Below are 17,918 nucleotides of genomic sequence, written 5' to 3' on the forward strand. Positions count from 1 at the left end.
CTTTGGGAGGCCGAGACGGGCGGATCACGAGGTCAGGAGATCGAGACCATCCTGGCTAATACGGTGAAACCCCGTCTCTACTAAAAAATACAAAAAAAAAACTAGCCGGGCGACGAGGCGGGCGCCTGTAGTCCCAGCTACTCGGGAGGCTGAGACAGGAGAATGGCATGAACCCGGGAGGCGGAGCTTGCAGTGAGCTGAGATCCGGCCATTGCACTCCAGCCTGGGCGGCAGAGCAAGACGCCGTCTCAAAAAAAAAAAATGATTTGGGCGTACAGAAAATGCTCTGTGAGTGGGATGAGCCAATGGAAATGTTCTCGTGCTGCAAAACACTCGGCGGTAGATGAAGGGTGGTTTGGGTATCTTAATGACTGATTCCCTGCTCGTGGCTATCCCATTCACTTGACTTCTTAACGTGGTTTATCTCCCACTTGAAATGTTTTACCTTTCTCCCCATTTAAAATTTACTCCACACACATTCATGAAGCATTTTACAAATGCTGCAGCCTCCATAAGACTGGATGCTGACACACTTCTAAAGAGGCACAGACTCCGTAAGACTGTAGATGCCGATACACTTCTCAAGAGGCACCATTTCCTTTCTTTCCCCTAGCAAGCCTTGTCCCCTCACTGTATACACAGGAAACAGTCCTGACAGAGCATCTGCCATATATCTTCATGCTTCATTCCCTTCCTTGTCCTCATTGCATGTGTGATCTGAGTTATGCATGGCTGCTATTGTCTAGCTGAGGCTGTTAATTCATTCAGTATTGAGGCCCTCCAGTTAGCTGTGCTAGGTGCCTAAGAAGGAAGTCACAGTGCTGTTAACCATAGACTCCAGGTCCTGCATCTCCTTCCTCTGCAGGGCGAGGAGATGTTTGCATCTGAAAAGGTGAACAGGGGCCAGGTGAGTGGTGCAAGGGACATTCACTCTGGCTGCACTTATTTGTGGTAATTCCTGTTTGGTTTTTAAGATCACAAACTTCTGGAGCTACCAGTTGCAACATTGACTAGCTGTGGGAGAAGTCACTTTGGCATTCAGGGCTTGTTTATGGGGTGGAAATAATAGTAGTGACAGTAATAAAAATGTTTGTCATATGTGCCTCCTGGTGAACCTGGAGGGGAGCTCATGGGGAATCATGGCTGTGAGTGTGATCTATGTGAATCTATAGGCATTGGCTAATGTCAGTGACTACTACACTCTGAGATTCTGCTTTAATATTACAAACACCAACTTCAAAAGCCCTTTTGGCTTCTTTGCTGGAGAGTATCAGGTATAAGGTCCCTCCTAGAGCTTGCATCTAAGGTCTGCCCAGAAAGGATCATTTCCTCAGCCTTGGCTTGGGTCAAATGATGGCATTCTCACTGGCCGTGCCCTGGCTTTGTCACTAATTGTTAGGCAGTTTCAGAGATCGTGTTGCACGTTACTTCACCCCCTTTCTGCTGACTGGCTGCCTCCTGGGTCCAGCTTCCTGCAGTTTGTAGATGTTTCTGAAAAATGCTTATGGGTGACCCTGAGTAAACAATTAAAAGTCACTGTACTTTCTGTTAGAATTAAAAAATTGACCTTGCCAAGAAAGCTTGTGACCTTGTAAAGATTGGGAAAACTCCACTTGTCATAAACTTAACCAGTTTCCAATGCATGTACTAAAGCAAAGCTTTGGACCACTTTGCCTTATCAAAAAGCCATGAAACTTTCATTCTGTCTTAGCCTCACCACTAACTAGTGGCATCGTTTTGTACATCGTCGAGGCTTTTGGATTCCTTGACCTCACTCACCAGACCTGGAGGGCCCCGGCCAGTTTTTGGCATTTAATTTTGACTTTTTGATGACAGAATTGGTTTCCAAGGGTGTTTGAGATTCCCTATGGGATTGTGTTCTCTACAATCAAGTTTCTATTGCATTAAGATGAGTGCAAGTTAGAGGCAACACATCACAGGGTTTACTTAGCCTGAAACAGAGCTGGACGCATGGTTGCTCCTCAGTAATTAGCTAAATAAGATGCTATTTACATCAGAAGCTGTAAATGACTGAGAACATTGGTGTTGCAATAAAGATTATACTTGTTCTACCTTAAAGTACTAAAATCCTAATCATGATTATAGGTTCATTCTCTAATTGGTCAGTGACTTTTTAATTTTACCTGCCATAATAACTGCTAGCAACTACTGGGTACAAAAAATATGCTGGTTATTGAACAAATGTACTTGTTATTCCTTCTGCAAGGTCATTGTTATTATTCCCATTTTGTAGATCAAGAAACTACGTCTGAGAGAGGTTGCATAATGTCTCAGGGTCTCCCTGCTAGTGGCTAAGCTTGAATTCAAACTCAAATCTACGTGCCACTAAAGCCCCCTCTCTCTAGAGCCATGTATCCCCTGATGTGGTATGTGGCCTGTAGATTAGTACTGGATCAGTTTATAATGTTAAAGTACATTTGTTGCCTTAAGTCTTTTCTCCACATAAGCTAAATATTTTTCATAATTTTTCTGTACTCATGTACTTAGCCCTTTATATCATGTGTGGTTGATGTATTACTTGGTGAGACTATGACTTGTCTAATTGTTTGGTGAGAATCTGACTTGTCTACACAACAAAAGAACTCCTTGAGAAGAGGAGCTACTATTTGTACATTTGCATTCCAGCCCTAGTTGCGGTGATGAACTCTTGCTATAGTACGTTACAAAAATATGTCATTGATTTGTATGTTGAGTATAGTTGCTTTATTATTTTCACCTGCTGAATTTGCAGAATTTGTCATTCCTCATTCATTCAACAAAGCTATACTGAGTTCCTGCAGTGTTAGTCACTGGGCATATAGTAATCAATGTAAACCATCATGTATTATTATACTTGAAGGGCTGTGACCTGGAAAATCACTGATATGTTATTCCAGAAGGAATAAAAGTGAAGATGAACTAAAGGCATATACTTTAAAATAATGGACTTTTTAATAATCATTGTAGCACAATCAGAAATTTTTGCTAATGAATTATCCAATTAACTTTTCTGAAGCCTAAAATAATTATGCTATCATTTCTTTTGCATATTAATAACTTCTGTTTGTATTAATCCTTGATGCATTTACATCTCTGCCCAAATGATATGACATTCCTATCTAGTAAGGAAGGATATTTATTAGCTTATTCTTCTCTAGATTGATACTACTGATTCTTTCAGGAAAAGAGAGTAATTCCTAAAGTTAAAACTCAGGCTAACAGTGTTCTCACAAAACATCTTGTAATAGCTTCACGTGCTATAGGGAATCTTTTTTGTTTAAAAAGTGCTCCCTTTCTATAATCACTTTTTGGCTGTGGAATTCCTGAAACATTTTGTTTTGGTTATTCTGAAAAATTCTGAATCTTCCCTAATACCTTTAGTAATAAAATAGGACCTGATAAAAATCATGAAGTGTCTTTGAATCTGACTGAATATCTAGACTTAATGAGTTTTTAAGGCTCCATGTCAACCTGCAAAGACACCTGGTGAAGCACGTTTGTGTACTTCTCAAAAAAACCCTGTCCTGTTCCATACTTTAATCAATGACCAAACAACGTAGAAGGCATCTACATAGTGTTTTCATATGACATAAGCCCAAAAAGGATGGCTTCCACTACATATGCCTGCAATCATGATTCAGAATGACTTCAATAGGCTGAAATGCTGGATGGAAACCAACAAGATGAAGTTGAGCAAGGAATAAGTGTACATTTCTGCTTTTAGATTCAAAAGGCAATTGCGCAATTACAGGATGGGGAGCAACTGAGCTTGGCAGCAGTTCATGTGACTAAAGGCTTAATGTGAACCAACAGTAGGAAGTGGTGGCTAAGAAAGAATGAATATAGCTGTGTGCTTCCTCAGTAGAAATATTAATAGTCACTGTACTCTGCACTGACCACACTGAATTGGGAATAATTTGTTTCATTCTGAGCACCTTCAGGAGAGGCTTTAACAAAGCAGAGTAGCTACTAAGAGGGTGTTGAATCCAATCCAAGATACATTTATTAGACTCCTGTTTGGGGCAGGCAATGTGCTAACCAGGGCAGGCAATAAAGATACAAAGAGACATTGCCAGTCTCTAGGCCCAAGGAGCTGAAAATTTAAATAGAGAGCCAGACAGGTACAGGTACACGCATGACTGTAAAACAAAGCACCCCCCATGAAACCAAGAAGCACAAAGAAAGTGTTGTGGGAATTCAGGGGCTGGGCTAGTGGTCGGATTTCCACAGGAAATGAGGACGAGAGCAGAGGAAGCCTTAAGAGCAAAGAGACAGAGACAGGAAAACCCAAGGCATGTCTAGGGAATACTGAGAAGTCTGGGTTGCCTGGCAGAATAGGGTAGACCTGCGTAGGAAATGAAGCTTAAAAAAGATTTGGGCCAGAGTGTGAGGACGTTAACCGGTAGGCAGTGGGAGGCATTACAGGTTGGTGAGCATCTGGAAATAATGACACATGAGGATCAGTTGGAGAAATGATGCTTATTGAGTCTATAGAAAAGAAGACCAAAGTCCCCTGGTAAACATATATCAGACTTGCTTTGGGTTCCTCCAGAAACAAAAGTGTATCTCAAAGGGAAAGGGTTAAAAGGAATGAGATTTTAGATTTCTAAGCAGTTTTTTTGTTGTTGTTGTTGTTTGTTTGTTTGTTTAATCAAAGCTGCCCAATGGTGAAGACTTACCGTAGAAGATTGTGAGGACCACTGCGGTGGGACTCAGAGAAAGTTTGGTAACTGACACTCTAAATAGAGTTGGGGGAGGAATGCTGCATGTTCACCAAGTGGCCTGGGCATTCTAGGGATTACCCATGGCCTTTGCAATGTGTAATTATTCATGGTTGAGGTTTTTTTCTTTCTTCTTTGACTTCAGACATCCATTAGTATGTCATTTTCTGAATAAAGCCACCATGTTATGACTCTCCAGTTCAATGAGAGATGTCAAACTAACTCCAGTGCAGGTCCCAGGGCTGTGACAGTAGCCACTCACCATGACTGTGGCACTTTATAACTTACCCATTTTTTTTTTTTTTACTGTGATATATGGCTTCCTTTCAAACATGATAAGGAGATTACTGTCACAATTCCACATTGGATAGATCAAATGCAAATCAATGATTGACACCAGTCTAGTGTGAAGAAGAATTTGTTTTACAGAAAATCTCCAAGACAGCAAGCATAGTGATCAAACAGTGGGCTCTGTAGTTGGAGAGACTTCAGATGCCAGCAATGCCACTTATTAGCTGTGTGATCCTGAGTGAGGGACTTAACGTCCCTGTTTCCTAATCCATAAATGCAGAGTGACCATTGTTAGCCCCCACCTTGAAGGGTTGTTAGGAGGGTAAAGGAGGTGAAGCACTCAGAACAGTGCCTGGCAGTAGGCTCTAATTTGACTGAGTTCTTCTGGTTTACAGTGGTGTTTGTATGGTTTTCAGAGCTAAAAATACTTTTTTAAAAACAAAAATAAAAACATCACTGTCATCACATGCCACATAGTCTTAAGGCATCACATATGTTAACTTACTGAATTCTCAAAAACATCCATTTGCCAAGAGAGTGAGGGGTTACATACCTTGACCAGTCACAAGCTAATAAGTGGGAAAGCCAGGATTCAAGCCAAGCAGCCCTGGGGTTCACGCTGATGACAACCATTTCCTTCCAATTCCTACCAACACATTTCCGTTTTCCTCCGATTCCATTCCAAATCACTCTGCTGGATAATTTGATGTGTTTTATTTGTTTAGGCCAGTTTCACAATTTTTTTAAGTTCTATTGACTGTAGAAAATGTATCAAAGGCTTAATGTTTATGTCCTTTGCCAGAGTATCAAGAAGGTCCTTAATAAATGTTGAAAGAGTGCAGGAATAAGTAAAAAAGTTTTAATTGTAGGAGTAACTAATAGTCACTTTTAAAAGAAACACATTATCCTGAATGTCACTTAACTACCTTACCAACTCATTCCATTATTTGTGATGAGCCATAGTCCTTTGAATCCTTCATTTAAAAATAATGGTTTTGTATCTGACTTCTCTTTACCTTATGTATAGGTATTCTATTCCATACTTCTTTTTAACAACAATGTCCCCAGTTCTATCACTCGCTGTCTTTTTAAATCATTTCATGTGACTATATTTTACTCAAATGTATCCATCCACCAATTGTGTTTGTTCCAAACCCTGGTGACTGTATCTTCATCACTCACTCTATTCCTAAATTCCAGATTAAACAATTATTTTACCAACCCGTCTCATGCAACTCAGGTCAACCAAATGTTACTTCCACATCCTTTCTCTATACGCCTTCCTAGACCCCTGAAATCTATTCAGGATAAGTGAAGTTTGCTATAAGGGACTGTCCACAATTTTCTTGCATAATTTTTGGGATTCCTAAATATCCCTTGATTAAAAAAAAAACATCGGAAAATGAAGCTGAGAAGAAACAATGCGCATAGGTATTACAAAACTAAAGTAGAATGTGCAGAAACAACTCCCTCCTAGAGAAGGAAGAAAGCTATAAAAGTGTTGTGCCACTACTTGTGGAATATATCACCAATTATTCAATTCCATTGCTGCCCTTGGGCCTGGGGGCAAAAATGTAGCTTTTCCTGTTTCAAGGGAAGAATGTACTCTTACAATGGTAACCAGAAACGAGGGAAGACGACCAATTCTAGAGTTTACTATGACAGTGTTTTCACTCTATGTAGTGACACTGCTTTATTGTTTAACTCTGGTAGCTGAGAGAATAATCTCCCACTCCCTAGGTGAAACTGTTCTTTTGTAGGAACTATTCCTTTAGATAAGAGCAACCGATGAGCTCTTAAATGCTGAGAAAACTAATCAGAGCTGAAAGGGGGTGCAGTTGGCCACAGCCCAAGAAATATGCTGACTGAGATAAAAGCCCCTTCTTAACTTTTCTCCATCCCATCTTCCTTTGCTTTCTTGTCTCCCTTCCTTTCTCTATGTTTTCTCTTTTCTCTTTCTCCTGTTGTCATTCTCTCAACTCTGTCTCCGCAATCTTCCCTTTCTCCTCTCCTCAGCCCCAGCTCTATCACCAAAGATTTCATTTTGCCCACTCTCTTTATGGCCAAAGTGTGGACCTGAATTTTTAAAATGTATTTTCTTATATAGTAGATAAGATTCACATCGCTGGATTTAATTTTAAAAATAGACAAAGTGGTGACTCACGCCTGTAATCTCAGCACTTTGGGAGGTCCAGGAGGGCAGATCACCTGAGATCAGGAGTGCGAAACCAGACTAGCCAACGTGGCGAAACCCCGTCTCTACTAAAAACACAAAAATTAGCCAAGCATGGTAGTGGGCAACTGTAATCCCAGCTACTTGGGAGTCTGAGGCAGGAGAATCACTTGAACCTGGGAGGCAGAGGTTGTAGTCGGCTGAGATCACACCATTCCAGCCTGGGCAACAGAGAGACACTCCATCTCAAAGAAAAAGAAAATAGAAAATAGACAAGGCGAACATGTTTTATTCCCTAGTTGCTTTTTTTCTTTAAAGAAATACATCTATTTGAAAAATCTTAATTTCAGTTTCAAGCAACAAACTTAACCTCAGTCCATTTCAGAGTGCTAAGGTTGGATTCTGGTTCCAGAATCTTTGCAGAGTGTGGGTGAGCACAGGTGCGTGTGGCCCTTTTGGCCACAAGAATCTGAGGCTTCCCAGACTCATGATTGGGCCTGGAGTCACCCTCCTGCTTCGGCTGTTCTTTGGCAAAGCAGGGCCAGATTGCATTGGTCTTTAACATTCATATATTGCTTTCAACTTCTATGAGGCTTTCATTTCAATTTCTTTTCTTCTGTGAGGGACAGGCCTTCCATGGGAAGAAAGGGCACCCCTTGAGTCTGACATGCTCTGCAGTCAACTTGAGAAGTCCTTTGGTTAATTTTGGACAGGTCAAGCCTGGTTGTGGAATTCAGTCCCATTTAGCATTCTGCCAGCTAGGAAACGTGCTATCTCGATCATCTTCCCAAGACAGTCATGCGGGAAGGTCTTTTCCCTAACAAGAAACACAATCCAAAGTAAAGACGGCTTTTGTGGAAACTGCAAACTACTCATCCAGTGGTCAGTTGTAAATCATGATTCTTTTGGGATAAAAAGGGAGACAGGCTGAGGCTCTGGCCCTCAAAGAACTTCCTCTCATTAAACCAAAGCAATTTGCTTCTCTCCCCAGGCTCTTTCTGTGCGTGAATTCACCTACTTTTCCCGCCACCATCAGCGCTCCTGGTGCTGCTGGTGAATGGGCATCACGGGGAGACAGGGCTTTCCACGTGATAGAGGTTTCTTTCCAAACCCAGGCTTTACAGGTAGATCCAAGGGTGGCTTTCGTCAGCCTGTTGCCCCCACTGTCCAACACACACTTTGCTTTTTGCTGCTATTTTCTGTGGTCCTGGGTTTCTAAATCTTGGCAAGAGGACAGTCATTCCTTTGTGCTCGGCTGTTACAATGAGGTAGCCAAAGAAAGGGTCTTGGTCTGAGGCTGTCAGCTGTTACTAATCACGACTCCCCGGCCCATGGTGGGTCTCGCTCGCCTCTCCCTCTTGCTCTGCTTAGCACACATAAAGAAGATGAATTACTCTCTAGTTCCTCTTCAAAAAAGCATATTGTGCGGCACATTCCAATACTGTGAGCGAAGGATGGGCTCATGTGAAGGGTAAATGGGTATCCAAATCGCCTCGCAGCGGGGCTTGAGCCGGCAGCTGTGGCCTCTGAGAAGTGAATTTCAGAGCTGCGCCCTCTGAGACTTTCCGGTGACCTTGCTGAGAGGGAGAGGAAGTCCCTGCGGTGGGCTCTCTGGCAAACCACATAACTGGAAAGATCACAGGGCTGTGTTAAGCTGTCATGAGAGTCAACTGAATGGTCAAGACCAGCGTAGAAAGAAATAAAGCTTGACCACTCAGAGGCCACCACGGGCTGCTTACCCGGGAGAGGCAGTCTTCACCCCAAAGGTTAAGCCAAAGGGCGCTGAAAGTTCTTTGATGTTAGAAGTAGCAGTGGTGAAAGTTGCGCCTCAGTTTCCTCTCATTGCTTCCGAATTAAAGTTCATCCTCAAAGGACGACTGTAGCCAGAGAAAAGTTATTGTCTGCTTAGTCCTATCAGACCCAGGATACGTGATTTATTTGACTTTTTCTGTCACTAATAACATTGTCTTCGCCACTAATTTTTTTCCACTTAATCTTTCAAAAGAGAATGTTTCTCTTTTGCTTTTCTGCACTTCGTTTTCTTTTCTTTTTTTTCTTTTTTCTTTTTTTTTTTTTTTTTTTTTTGCTGTTGTTGTTGTTTCTTGTTTTGTTGCTTTTGGTTTTGTTTTTTGAGATGGAATCTCGCTCTCTCCCCCAGGTTGGAGTGCAGTGGCACGATCTCTGCTCCCTGCAACCTCCGTCTCCCAGGTTCGAGCAATTCTCCTGCCTCAGCCTCTTGGGTAGCTGGGATTACAGGCATACGCTACCACGACCGGCTTTTTTTTTTTTTTAAGTAGAGACAGGTTTCCCCATGTTGGCCAGGCTGGTCCCGAACCCCCGACCTCAGGTGATCCACCTGCCTCAGCCTCCCAAAGTGCTGGGATTACAGGGGTGAGTCACAGCGCCCGGCCCTGCACTTCGTTTTCTTAAGGAACACTAGAGCTCGAAGAAAAAGACGTGTTGACAAGTTTTAACGATCAAATTTAAAAATCAGTTTCCCTGATAAATTATGTACCATCACACGTGGCAAATCTGTAAGGAACACTTGGTGTTTTCATGCAATGTAACCTTATAAGGCTAACCCGTGTTATAGGCTAGTAAAATGTCATTTGTGATATTATAAACAGCCATAATGAGAAGGAACCTTTGACCAGGGTGAAAACCCATGTGAAAATGCCTGTAACTGTGAATTCTGCAAAATAGTTCTCCACTCTTCATGGAGGTGGTTTCATTCTCTTCACCAAGAATCACTGATAAAAGTAAATTGCCTTCTTTGCTCAAAATTCCATAAAGTGAACCTTTCTAAAATGTATTCCCTTGTTATGATGTCCATAAAACTTCTGTTCAAGTGAAATGACCCAATACCAGAGATCAGTATCCTCATTCTGTGGTCTCCACTAGTGAGATGAAGCAAGTTCTTGGGTATGGTGGGCAGTCCAAGATCATAGGAAGCAAAGATGGTAGGAAGGGAAGACAATACATAGTTCATGGTTCCCTTTTGTTGTTGTTGTTGTTGTTGTTTTCAGATGGAGTTTCACTCTTTTTTGCCCAGGCTGGAGTGCAATGGCATGATCTCAGCTCACTGCAACCTCTGCCTCCCAGGTTCAAGGGATTCTCCTGCCTCAGCCTCCCGAGTAGCCAGGATTACAGGCGTGCACCACCACACCTAACTAATTTTGTGTTTTTACTAGAGACAGGGTTTCACTATGTTGGCCAAGCTGGTCTCAAACTCCTGACCTCAGGTGATCCACACTCCTCAGTCTCCCAAAGTGCTGGGATTACAAGTGTGAGCCACCATGCCCAGCCCATGGTTCCTTTTTAAAGCCTCTACTATTAACCAATGGGGGCTTATGCCAGTGTTTGCAAACTTTTTTGTTTTTTTTAACCAGAAACTACAATAATAAATATATTTTGTATTGCAATCTGGCACTCACACACATACACACAAGGAGCTGAAAAACATTCTCACAAAACAATACTTACCTTTACCACATGTGACCTACTGTGATATTTACTATTCTCTTTGATAATTGATGAAAATACTAGTTATGGCCTACTAAATTGACTTCATAAAGGCACACATTTAGACCACAGGCCTCTCTTTCATTCCCTTCTCTGTATTTTTGTTTTCATTTATTCACTCATTCACCTGTTAACATACGGACAGATAGAGCTATAGCAGTTACTTCTATAGGCCCATCTGCAAGAAGGAAATATGTTAGCAAAAGAGGGAAAATAATATAGGAGTACCAGAGAGAAGGCAAAGGAAGGGAAAGCAATAGGGTGCCCATTCCATGGTGGTGAGTAATAAGTGGAAGTTTTCCAGCCCCCTGGGCTTCCTGAGCAGCTTAGGGCCACCTTGCCGGGAACTCATTCCCAGCTCTGGAAATGAAACTCCGGGTAACGCTGGGTTTGCATTGACACTCTTTCCCCACAAGGTTTGTCTCTTATTGTTCCAGACAGAATGAACCTCATTATTTTGGATTAATTGGGGTAAGATCAACCAAAATTAGTGAGTCAGAATTAAAGAGTGTTTTCAACAAAAGCAACTTTAGAATTTGTAATTCATATAGTAACCCAATCTAAGTGTTAGAAAAAAAAAAAAAAAAAAGCTGTGGCCTTTATCCAGCATAGCAACAAAAACACTAGTAAGAATGGCTGGTTATTCAAAAAAATGATCATTGAGCCCCTCTATGTGCAAACACTATGCTAGGCACTGAGGCCACTGCAATGAATAAGACAGATGGTCCTGCTCTCTTGGCACTAAAATTCTGGCAGCAGGAGACATAGAATAAACAAAACTGTCCTTTATCAAGGACATACTTTGTACCCTGTAAGTATGTTTTCTCTAATCTTGCAATGTAGGTATTGTAGTTTATTTTCTACATCAGAAATAAGTCTTAGAGGTGAAATAATGCTTTGTGAGCAACTTGTTTATTATATACCTGTTTAATGAGTAATAATAACACCTAACATTTGTTGAATGCTTACCATGTGCTGAACACTACTTTAAGTGCTTTCTATATGGAAGCCCCTTTAATGCCAGTGAAAACCCTATGAGGGAGCTTCTATTTTTCACATTCTACAGAGGAGGAAACTGAGGCTTGGAGAAGCCACATGGTACCAGAGCCAAAAGTAGAATCCAGGTATTCTAACGTCAGAGTCTGAACTCTTAACCACTGTGCCACTGTGTCTTTTAGATTACATTCCAAGGTTATCACCGGCTTACTAACTGCGATGCAAAATTGTGACATAATCAGTCTTCACTAACAATTTGGTGTCTAACTTTTAAAGATTTGTCTTCAGTTCCAGAACCATTCGAATCGTAGCACTTTGCAGTGTTTTTACAAGCTAGTCTATAAATGGGCCACAAGAAAATATTTTTGTGCAGAAAAACAATATAGTTCTAGCTAGAGAGAGATTTGAAGTGACTTTCTTTGTGCTCCCTCACCACCCCTCACTGCCTTTCCTGGGTGAGTTTTTTCACCCTCCTCCTCACTCTCTTCCTAGGATGGCAGTGTACCCTGGCCCCAGCACTGGGCAGCTGCCTAGGACACAGGAGCCCATTTTTCAATCTGTAATTATGAAGTATATTGTATTTTCAGAGTTTGATTTTCTTATTTAAAAAAACTTGTATTCACATGAATACAGTACATATTAGCGCTCACCCTTGCTTTCCTTGTAAGTTTGCGCATCTTGAAATTCTAGGAGGGTTGAGAACAGGCGGCTTTCATTAGACGCATGTTTGAGAAACTCATTGTGGAGAAGGAGTACATCCAAAATAAAATAAAAACTGAAACAGAACAATTTTCTTGAATCAGCAGTTGCCGTCACTCTTTTCTGTTCCTCCTGGACCTGGTCCAGTGGCCCTGGAAGAACAATGAAACATCATGGGGATCAGTGGGAAGACAATTCAAACCGGAAGACTGCTTCTCTAGATTTCGTGTTTCAAAACCAGAGATGGGAATTGTTGGGGGGAGTACACTGGTCCATGTTAATGTCCAAGTCATAGATTTTCAGCAGACGGGAGAATAAAATCCATGCCGATGATGGAAACTTGGGAACTTGGCACATTTTATGTTGTCTTTTAATACTTGATTGAATATGTATTTTATTTATCCAAGAAGTCATATTAATTATTATACCAAAACAGATCTAATTTACAATGCAGTCTTACAGAGTACCACATAAACATTTATGAAACATTCCCTCTCTGCCCCTAAAATCCCATGAATTTGGTGCATATTTGTTGTGACAAACCAATTGCCAAAAGGCTATCTTTATAATTACCCATTTGCTCAAGAAACTCTCTTCCTTTCCTCTCTCTTCCATGTGACTACTGCCTAAAATACTCAGGTGTTTGAAGCAAAGTTTTAATCTTTTGCTTTCTAGAAAGCGTCTTTTTCCATCTCCTTCTGATGCTTAACTCATTGTTGAACAGAAGTAGGTTTGGAGAAATGATTGCTTGCTTGATAAGTGGTTATTTATGGCTAGATTTGCAGAAAAGAAAAAAAGACTCAAGTGCTCACAGAAGCCAGCAAATATGCACGGCTCTCCACCCTCCATTAAACATGCTCTGGGCTGTTTTTCTAGGAATGGTGAAGAATTTGCACTGATATTATCAGCTCTCTAGCTAGTCCTTCTTGTGGCCAGTGTTAATCACCTTGATCTTAAAGTAGGTTTAGGGAATGTTGGGTAATTGGACAGAGATTTTTCACAATTATATTCCTCCATAGAATTATCCTCAAGCCAAGTGGCCCATCTGAGCAATTAACTAAAATGCAAGAAAGTTAGAGAAAGTCAGCATGGATAACAAGCAAATAAAACATGGGTGACTCCTGGCTTGTCCATAAAAAGAGAGGTACAGCAGTAAGAATACTGTCTTGGAAATGTGGGTTCAAATCCTGCCACTGCCATTTATTAGCTGTGCAACGCTGGGCAAGTTATTTAACTTCTCTGGTCTCTTGTTTCTTCACCTATAATATAATATCAACAATATTTGCATCATACAATTGTCATGGAATTAAATGACTATTACCATCAATCAAAGATAGGACTTAGTGAGTGAGTCTTTGGACCAGATAAAAGTTAAGTCAAAATGTACAAAGCACAAACACAAATGTGTCATTGTAAGTGAAAGAGCCATGATGGTACTTTAACAATAGTACAATATAGTATTTCTTTGGATTTCAGGGGGGTCTTGGTTCTGTAGGCAGGTTGTTTTCTTATTAAAGATGTCATGATGTCTTGAATTGCGCTAGTTTAGCTAAGCCCAGATCAAATGAAGAAAAAGAAGCTAGTCAAGATCATTATCTTTACCACTTGCTCTGGAATGTGTTTCTCAAATATGTATTTAGATGAATGCATGACTGTCGTAACACACTCCCACAATTACCTACATACCAAAGTGACTTTCTGTCTCCCCATCACCCCAGTGCTCTTTTTTCCCATATATTTTAAAGTGATAAGGCTCAATGTAAACTTCCTCCTTCCCAAATATTTAGGGCAGTTCCTGCCCCGTTCTACAAAGTGATTTAGTACTTTAACCTCACTCCAGACACTCTGACATCTCTGGTTAGTCTCTGGTGTAAAGGTTAGTCTCTCATCTTTCTTGAGGTTAGGGAAAGGAAATGATCACAGAGTTTAGGTGAGGGTGGGGAAAGTGATGCCCTGCTCACTTGGGGTTGTATCTTCCAGAGTTCTTCCTCCATTTTCCTGATGCCACCAGTATTAAGGCCATTGTGTGTGAACAGATTGTACACATCAGTCCTGCTGTTCCCTGATGACAGTGTACCACCTTGTTCCTGGTGGTCTCATTCGTTTTACAAGCCAGGGTACCTGGAACAGAGGTGGTAGAGGTGGTCAAGTAACTCTGTGTGGGACTTCGATCCTCCTTTAAGGGAAGGACCTACATGGAGACGTGATTAATGAATATACTTCCTTACCTTTCTTGGCCAAAACAATAGCAGCTGTTGTTTTATTATCTTTCAGAGGATAAGGGCCAATATGCAGAGGTGAGGGAGGCCTCTCATTTGATGATTGATTCTCCTTCTGTGCCTTTTGGGGAAAAAATGCCTTGATGGTTGTCTTCTGCTATTTAGAATTAGAAAGTATGAAGAAAATGCTTTCATATTGGTTTTTACTTTAAACATGTTTTAAAAACCTATAAACTTTATTTTCTAGAGTCAACAGCCCTGTAGCTGTGGGTACTGGGATAACTTTGCCTATCCCTCTCCCCATGGTGTGAGAAAGGACGTATAAGCCTCATCCTTTCTTTGCCACTTTGGTTTCCAGTGCTCTGCCTTGACCACTTAGCACTCTCTCCGAATAGCTATAGGTCGAGAATAGTGGGCAGGAGCGTCAGAGAAGAGTTGGCGTGAGAACGGAACAGCACCACAAAATAGAACGCGAGAGGGAAAAAAGCATCTCGGAGGAAGAAAATACTGCCGCCTGGTACTCCCTGGTACCCAGAGATATCCGGCGTATTGTGCTTACACCACTCGCCGGTTCCACAGGGAGAGAGCCGAAAGAATTGCAGGCTTTGGTGGTGACAAGTTCAGGCACTCATGGGAAAGAGAGTGGGCCCCTTCTGAGAGAAATCATTTTGAGCACAGCCAAGCCAAGATATTTTCAGATGTGATTCAGACCTGAGAATGAAACTGCAGGGGGATGGGATACTTCGGTTGGGAACAGATTAGCCCATTTTTAACATAGTTGAAGTGTTGAAGTGGTGCCATCCTAACAAATGAATACTTAGCCCCTGGTTTCGAGAAAGTGGCCCAGGATAAAAGAGGCTAAGTGCATGGCATCAAAGCCAAAGCTGGCCTCCTTATCTGTGGGAGCTACAGTTGGTTTTCTCAGAGGCAGAAAGTGCACTGAACCTAGTTACATAAGACCTGAGTTCAAGTTCCCATTCCATTCCACTTGGTGTTAAATCCTTTAGACTGTTACTTAATTGCTTTTTAATCTGTATTTTAGGTTGTTCAAAATAAGAACATATGAAATACTAAGGGCTTATGATGAAAATTATAAGTGATATGTTTCAAATACAAATGAAATTATAAAATGAAAGTCATGGCTTCAATTTCCACTTAAGATAATTACCTTTATATTAAGATTTTTGAGCAAACCCAGCCAGTTATCTGGCAATCGTAGACACCATTTTTTATCAGTACTTTACCTTCTAAATATGCAAATATTTAGAGTTTGCACAACCTGTACATATGTTTGTGTGAACAGGGCCACTAACTAAATATTAAACCACCATTAGAATCTGATACTCATTATGAAATACAGTATAACATTTTTTTTTTTTTTTTTTTTTTTTTTTTTTTTTTTTTTTTTTTGAGGCGGAGTCTCGCTCTGTCGCCCAGGCTGAGTGCAGTGGCCGGATCTCAGCTCACTGCAAGCTCCGCCTCCCGGGTTTACGCCATTCTCCTGCCTCAGCCTCCCGAGTAGCTGGGACTACAGGCGCCCGCCACCTCGCCCGGCTAGTTTTTTTTTTGTATTTTTTAGTAGAGACGGGGTTTCACTGTATTAGCCAGGAGGGTCTCGATCTCCTGACCTCATGATCCGCCCGTCTCGGCCTCCCAAAGTGCTGGGATTACAGGCTTGAGCCACCGCGCCCGGCCGAAATACAGTATAACATTTTAATACAGTTGTGGAAACATCATTTTAAATTGTTTTAAAAAAACTCAATTAACTGTAATTGGATTACACTATAATTGGATTTCAGTGGGATTGGGGAGGATAAAGAATGAAGAAAAGTGAAGATACAGCTAATAAAACAGAAGAGCTCATATTAATATAGATAATTTAATCTTTTGAGAGTTTTGTGTCCTTTCCAATAGCTTTTCAGCCGAAAATGCGTCAAACTGTGTTCCATTAGCTACAGCCATTAGAAAAACCTTAAAAGTCACGCCTCCTTTTTTCTCTAGGATGACACCTTGCCTGAGGCAGACTTTGAAGATGTCCTGAAAATGAGGGAAAGAGGGATGTTTAGCATGAGATGAGGCATCTCAGACCTGTGGGCAAAGGAGAGGAAGACAGGGTACAAGAATGAGAACTGTGCCACGATAATTTTTAAAAATTTTTTGATTGGATGAGATGAAATAACAGAGAAACTATTTGAGAACCTTATAACCCAATGTCTACTTTAAATGCAAATTGAAGATAGATCAGCGGGTGATCAGAATAATAGCTTAAATTGTACATTAAAACATCAAAAAAAAGACTCCCAAATACATATATAAAATAATTCCTTTGAAAGAATTTAATGGCAGTTAATCTGTGTGTGAATCACCACAGTGCTTGAACTTGAAGTAAACTTAGATTATCCTGCCGGAAAAATGTTTTAAGTGTTTCTTTACACACACATGCACACAGGCACACTCACACACACAATGCTCACACTCGTAGCTTCCCCAACTAGTAGTAACCTAGGAAAGAATCTGATGCGCTTTCGGACCGTTAGAGAACAGTATTGATTTGGCCATGTGAAATCAACTCCTGGGGCAGAAAATGAGTGACTGCATGTTCACTGACACCGCTGATGCCTCACCATTCTAGCCTCGGCCTTTTCCCTTCACCTTGTAAAATTTGGGGCCAGGTTCTCACAATATGTACGAAATCCCATTGCTGGGTGGGATGAGGGTAGGGGAGTATAAAGGAAATGATGTTCCCGTTGTCTTCCACTGCAGAATTCCCTCGACTGACTTCCTGAAAATCTTCTGTTTGCCTCCACCAGGAATGGCGGCCCTAGATAGTAAGGCATCAGGGAAGATGGGAATGCGAGCTGTAGTCTATTATATGACTACCACCATCATTGCTGTGGTGATTGGCATAATCATTGTCATCATCATCCATCCTGGGAAGGGCACAAAGGAAAACATGCACAGAGAAGGCAAAATTGTACGAGTGACAGCTGCAGATGCCTTCCTGGACTTGATCAGGTATGTCCTTGCAAGCCCGTTCTTTGGGGTGTATTTTCACCATCCAGATCCTCTTACTGGGAAGCTAATCAAACCCTGGAAGGGGTGTCTGACTGAACCAGCCTTGCTAGGCTTGAAATGAAGGTCATATATCTTTACTTCTTTCTTATAGAAATTGAAGAAAGGATCCATTTTCTGATCTTGTATGAGAGAGGAGAAAAGAGCAAGGAGAGGATATGGATTTTAAGAACCTTGCTTTTAGGATTCAGAATCTGGTCACTGAGCTCTCTCAACTATGCAGCT

General features: G+C 41.3%; 1 protein-coding gene across 1 annotated transcript in view; it reads left to right on the top strand.

The window, feature by feature from the left end:
* The window catches only part of SLC1A3 (solute carrier family 1 member 3), an 84,799-nt gene that overhangs the window by 49,763 nt on the left and 17,118 nt on the right, over positions 1–17,918 (top strand). Inside the window, exon 4 of the mRNA XM_033179373.1 lies at positions 17,432–17,636. Within this exon, the coding sequence (XP_033035264.1) occupies positions 17,432–17,636 (205 nt within the window). The remainder of the gene's footprint in view (positions 1–17,431; positions 17,637–17,918) is intronic.

This window comes from Trachypithecus francoisi, unplaced genomic scaffold (assembly GCF_009764315.1).
Source record: "Trachypithecus francoisi isolate TF-2019V2 unplaced genomic scaffold, Tfra_2.0 Lachesis_group2, whole genome shotgun sequence".
NCBI classification, from domain to species: Eukaryota; Metazoa; Chordata; class Mammalia; order Primates; family Cercopithecidae; genus Trachypithecus; species Trachypithecus francoisi.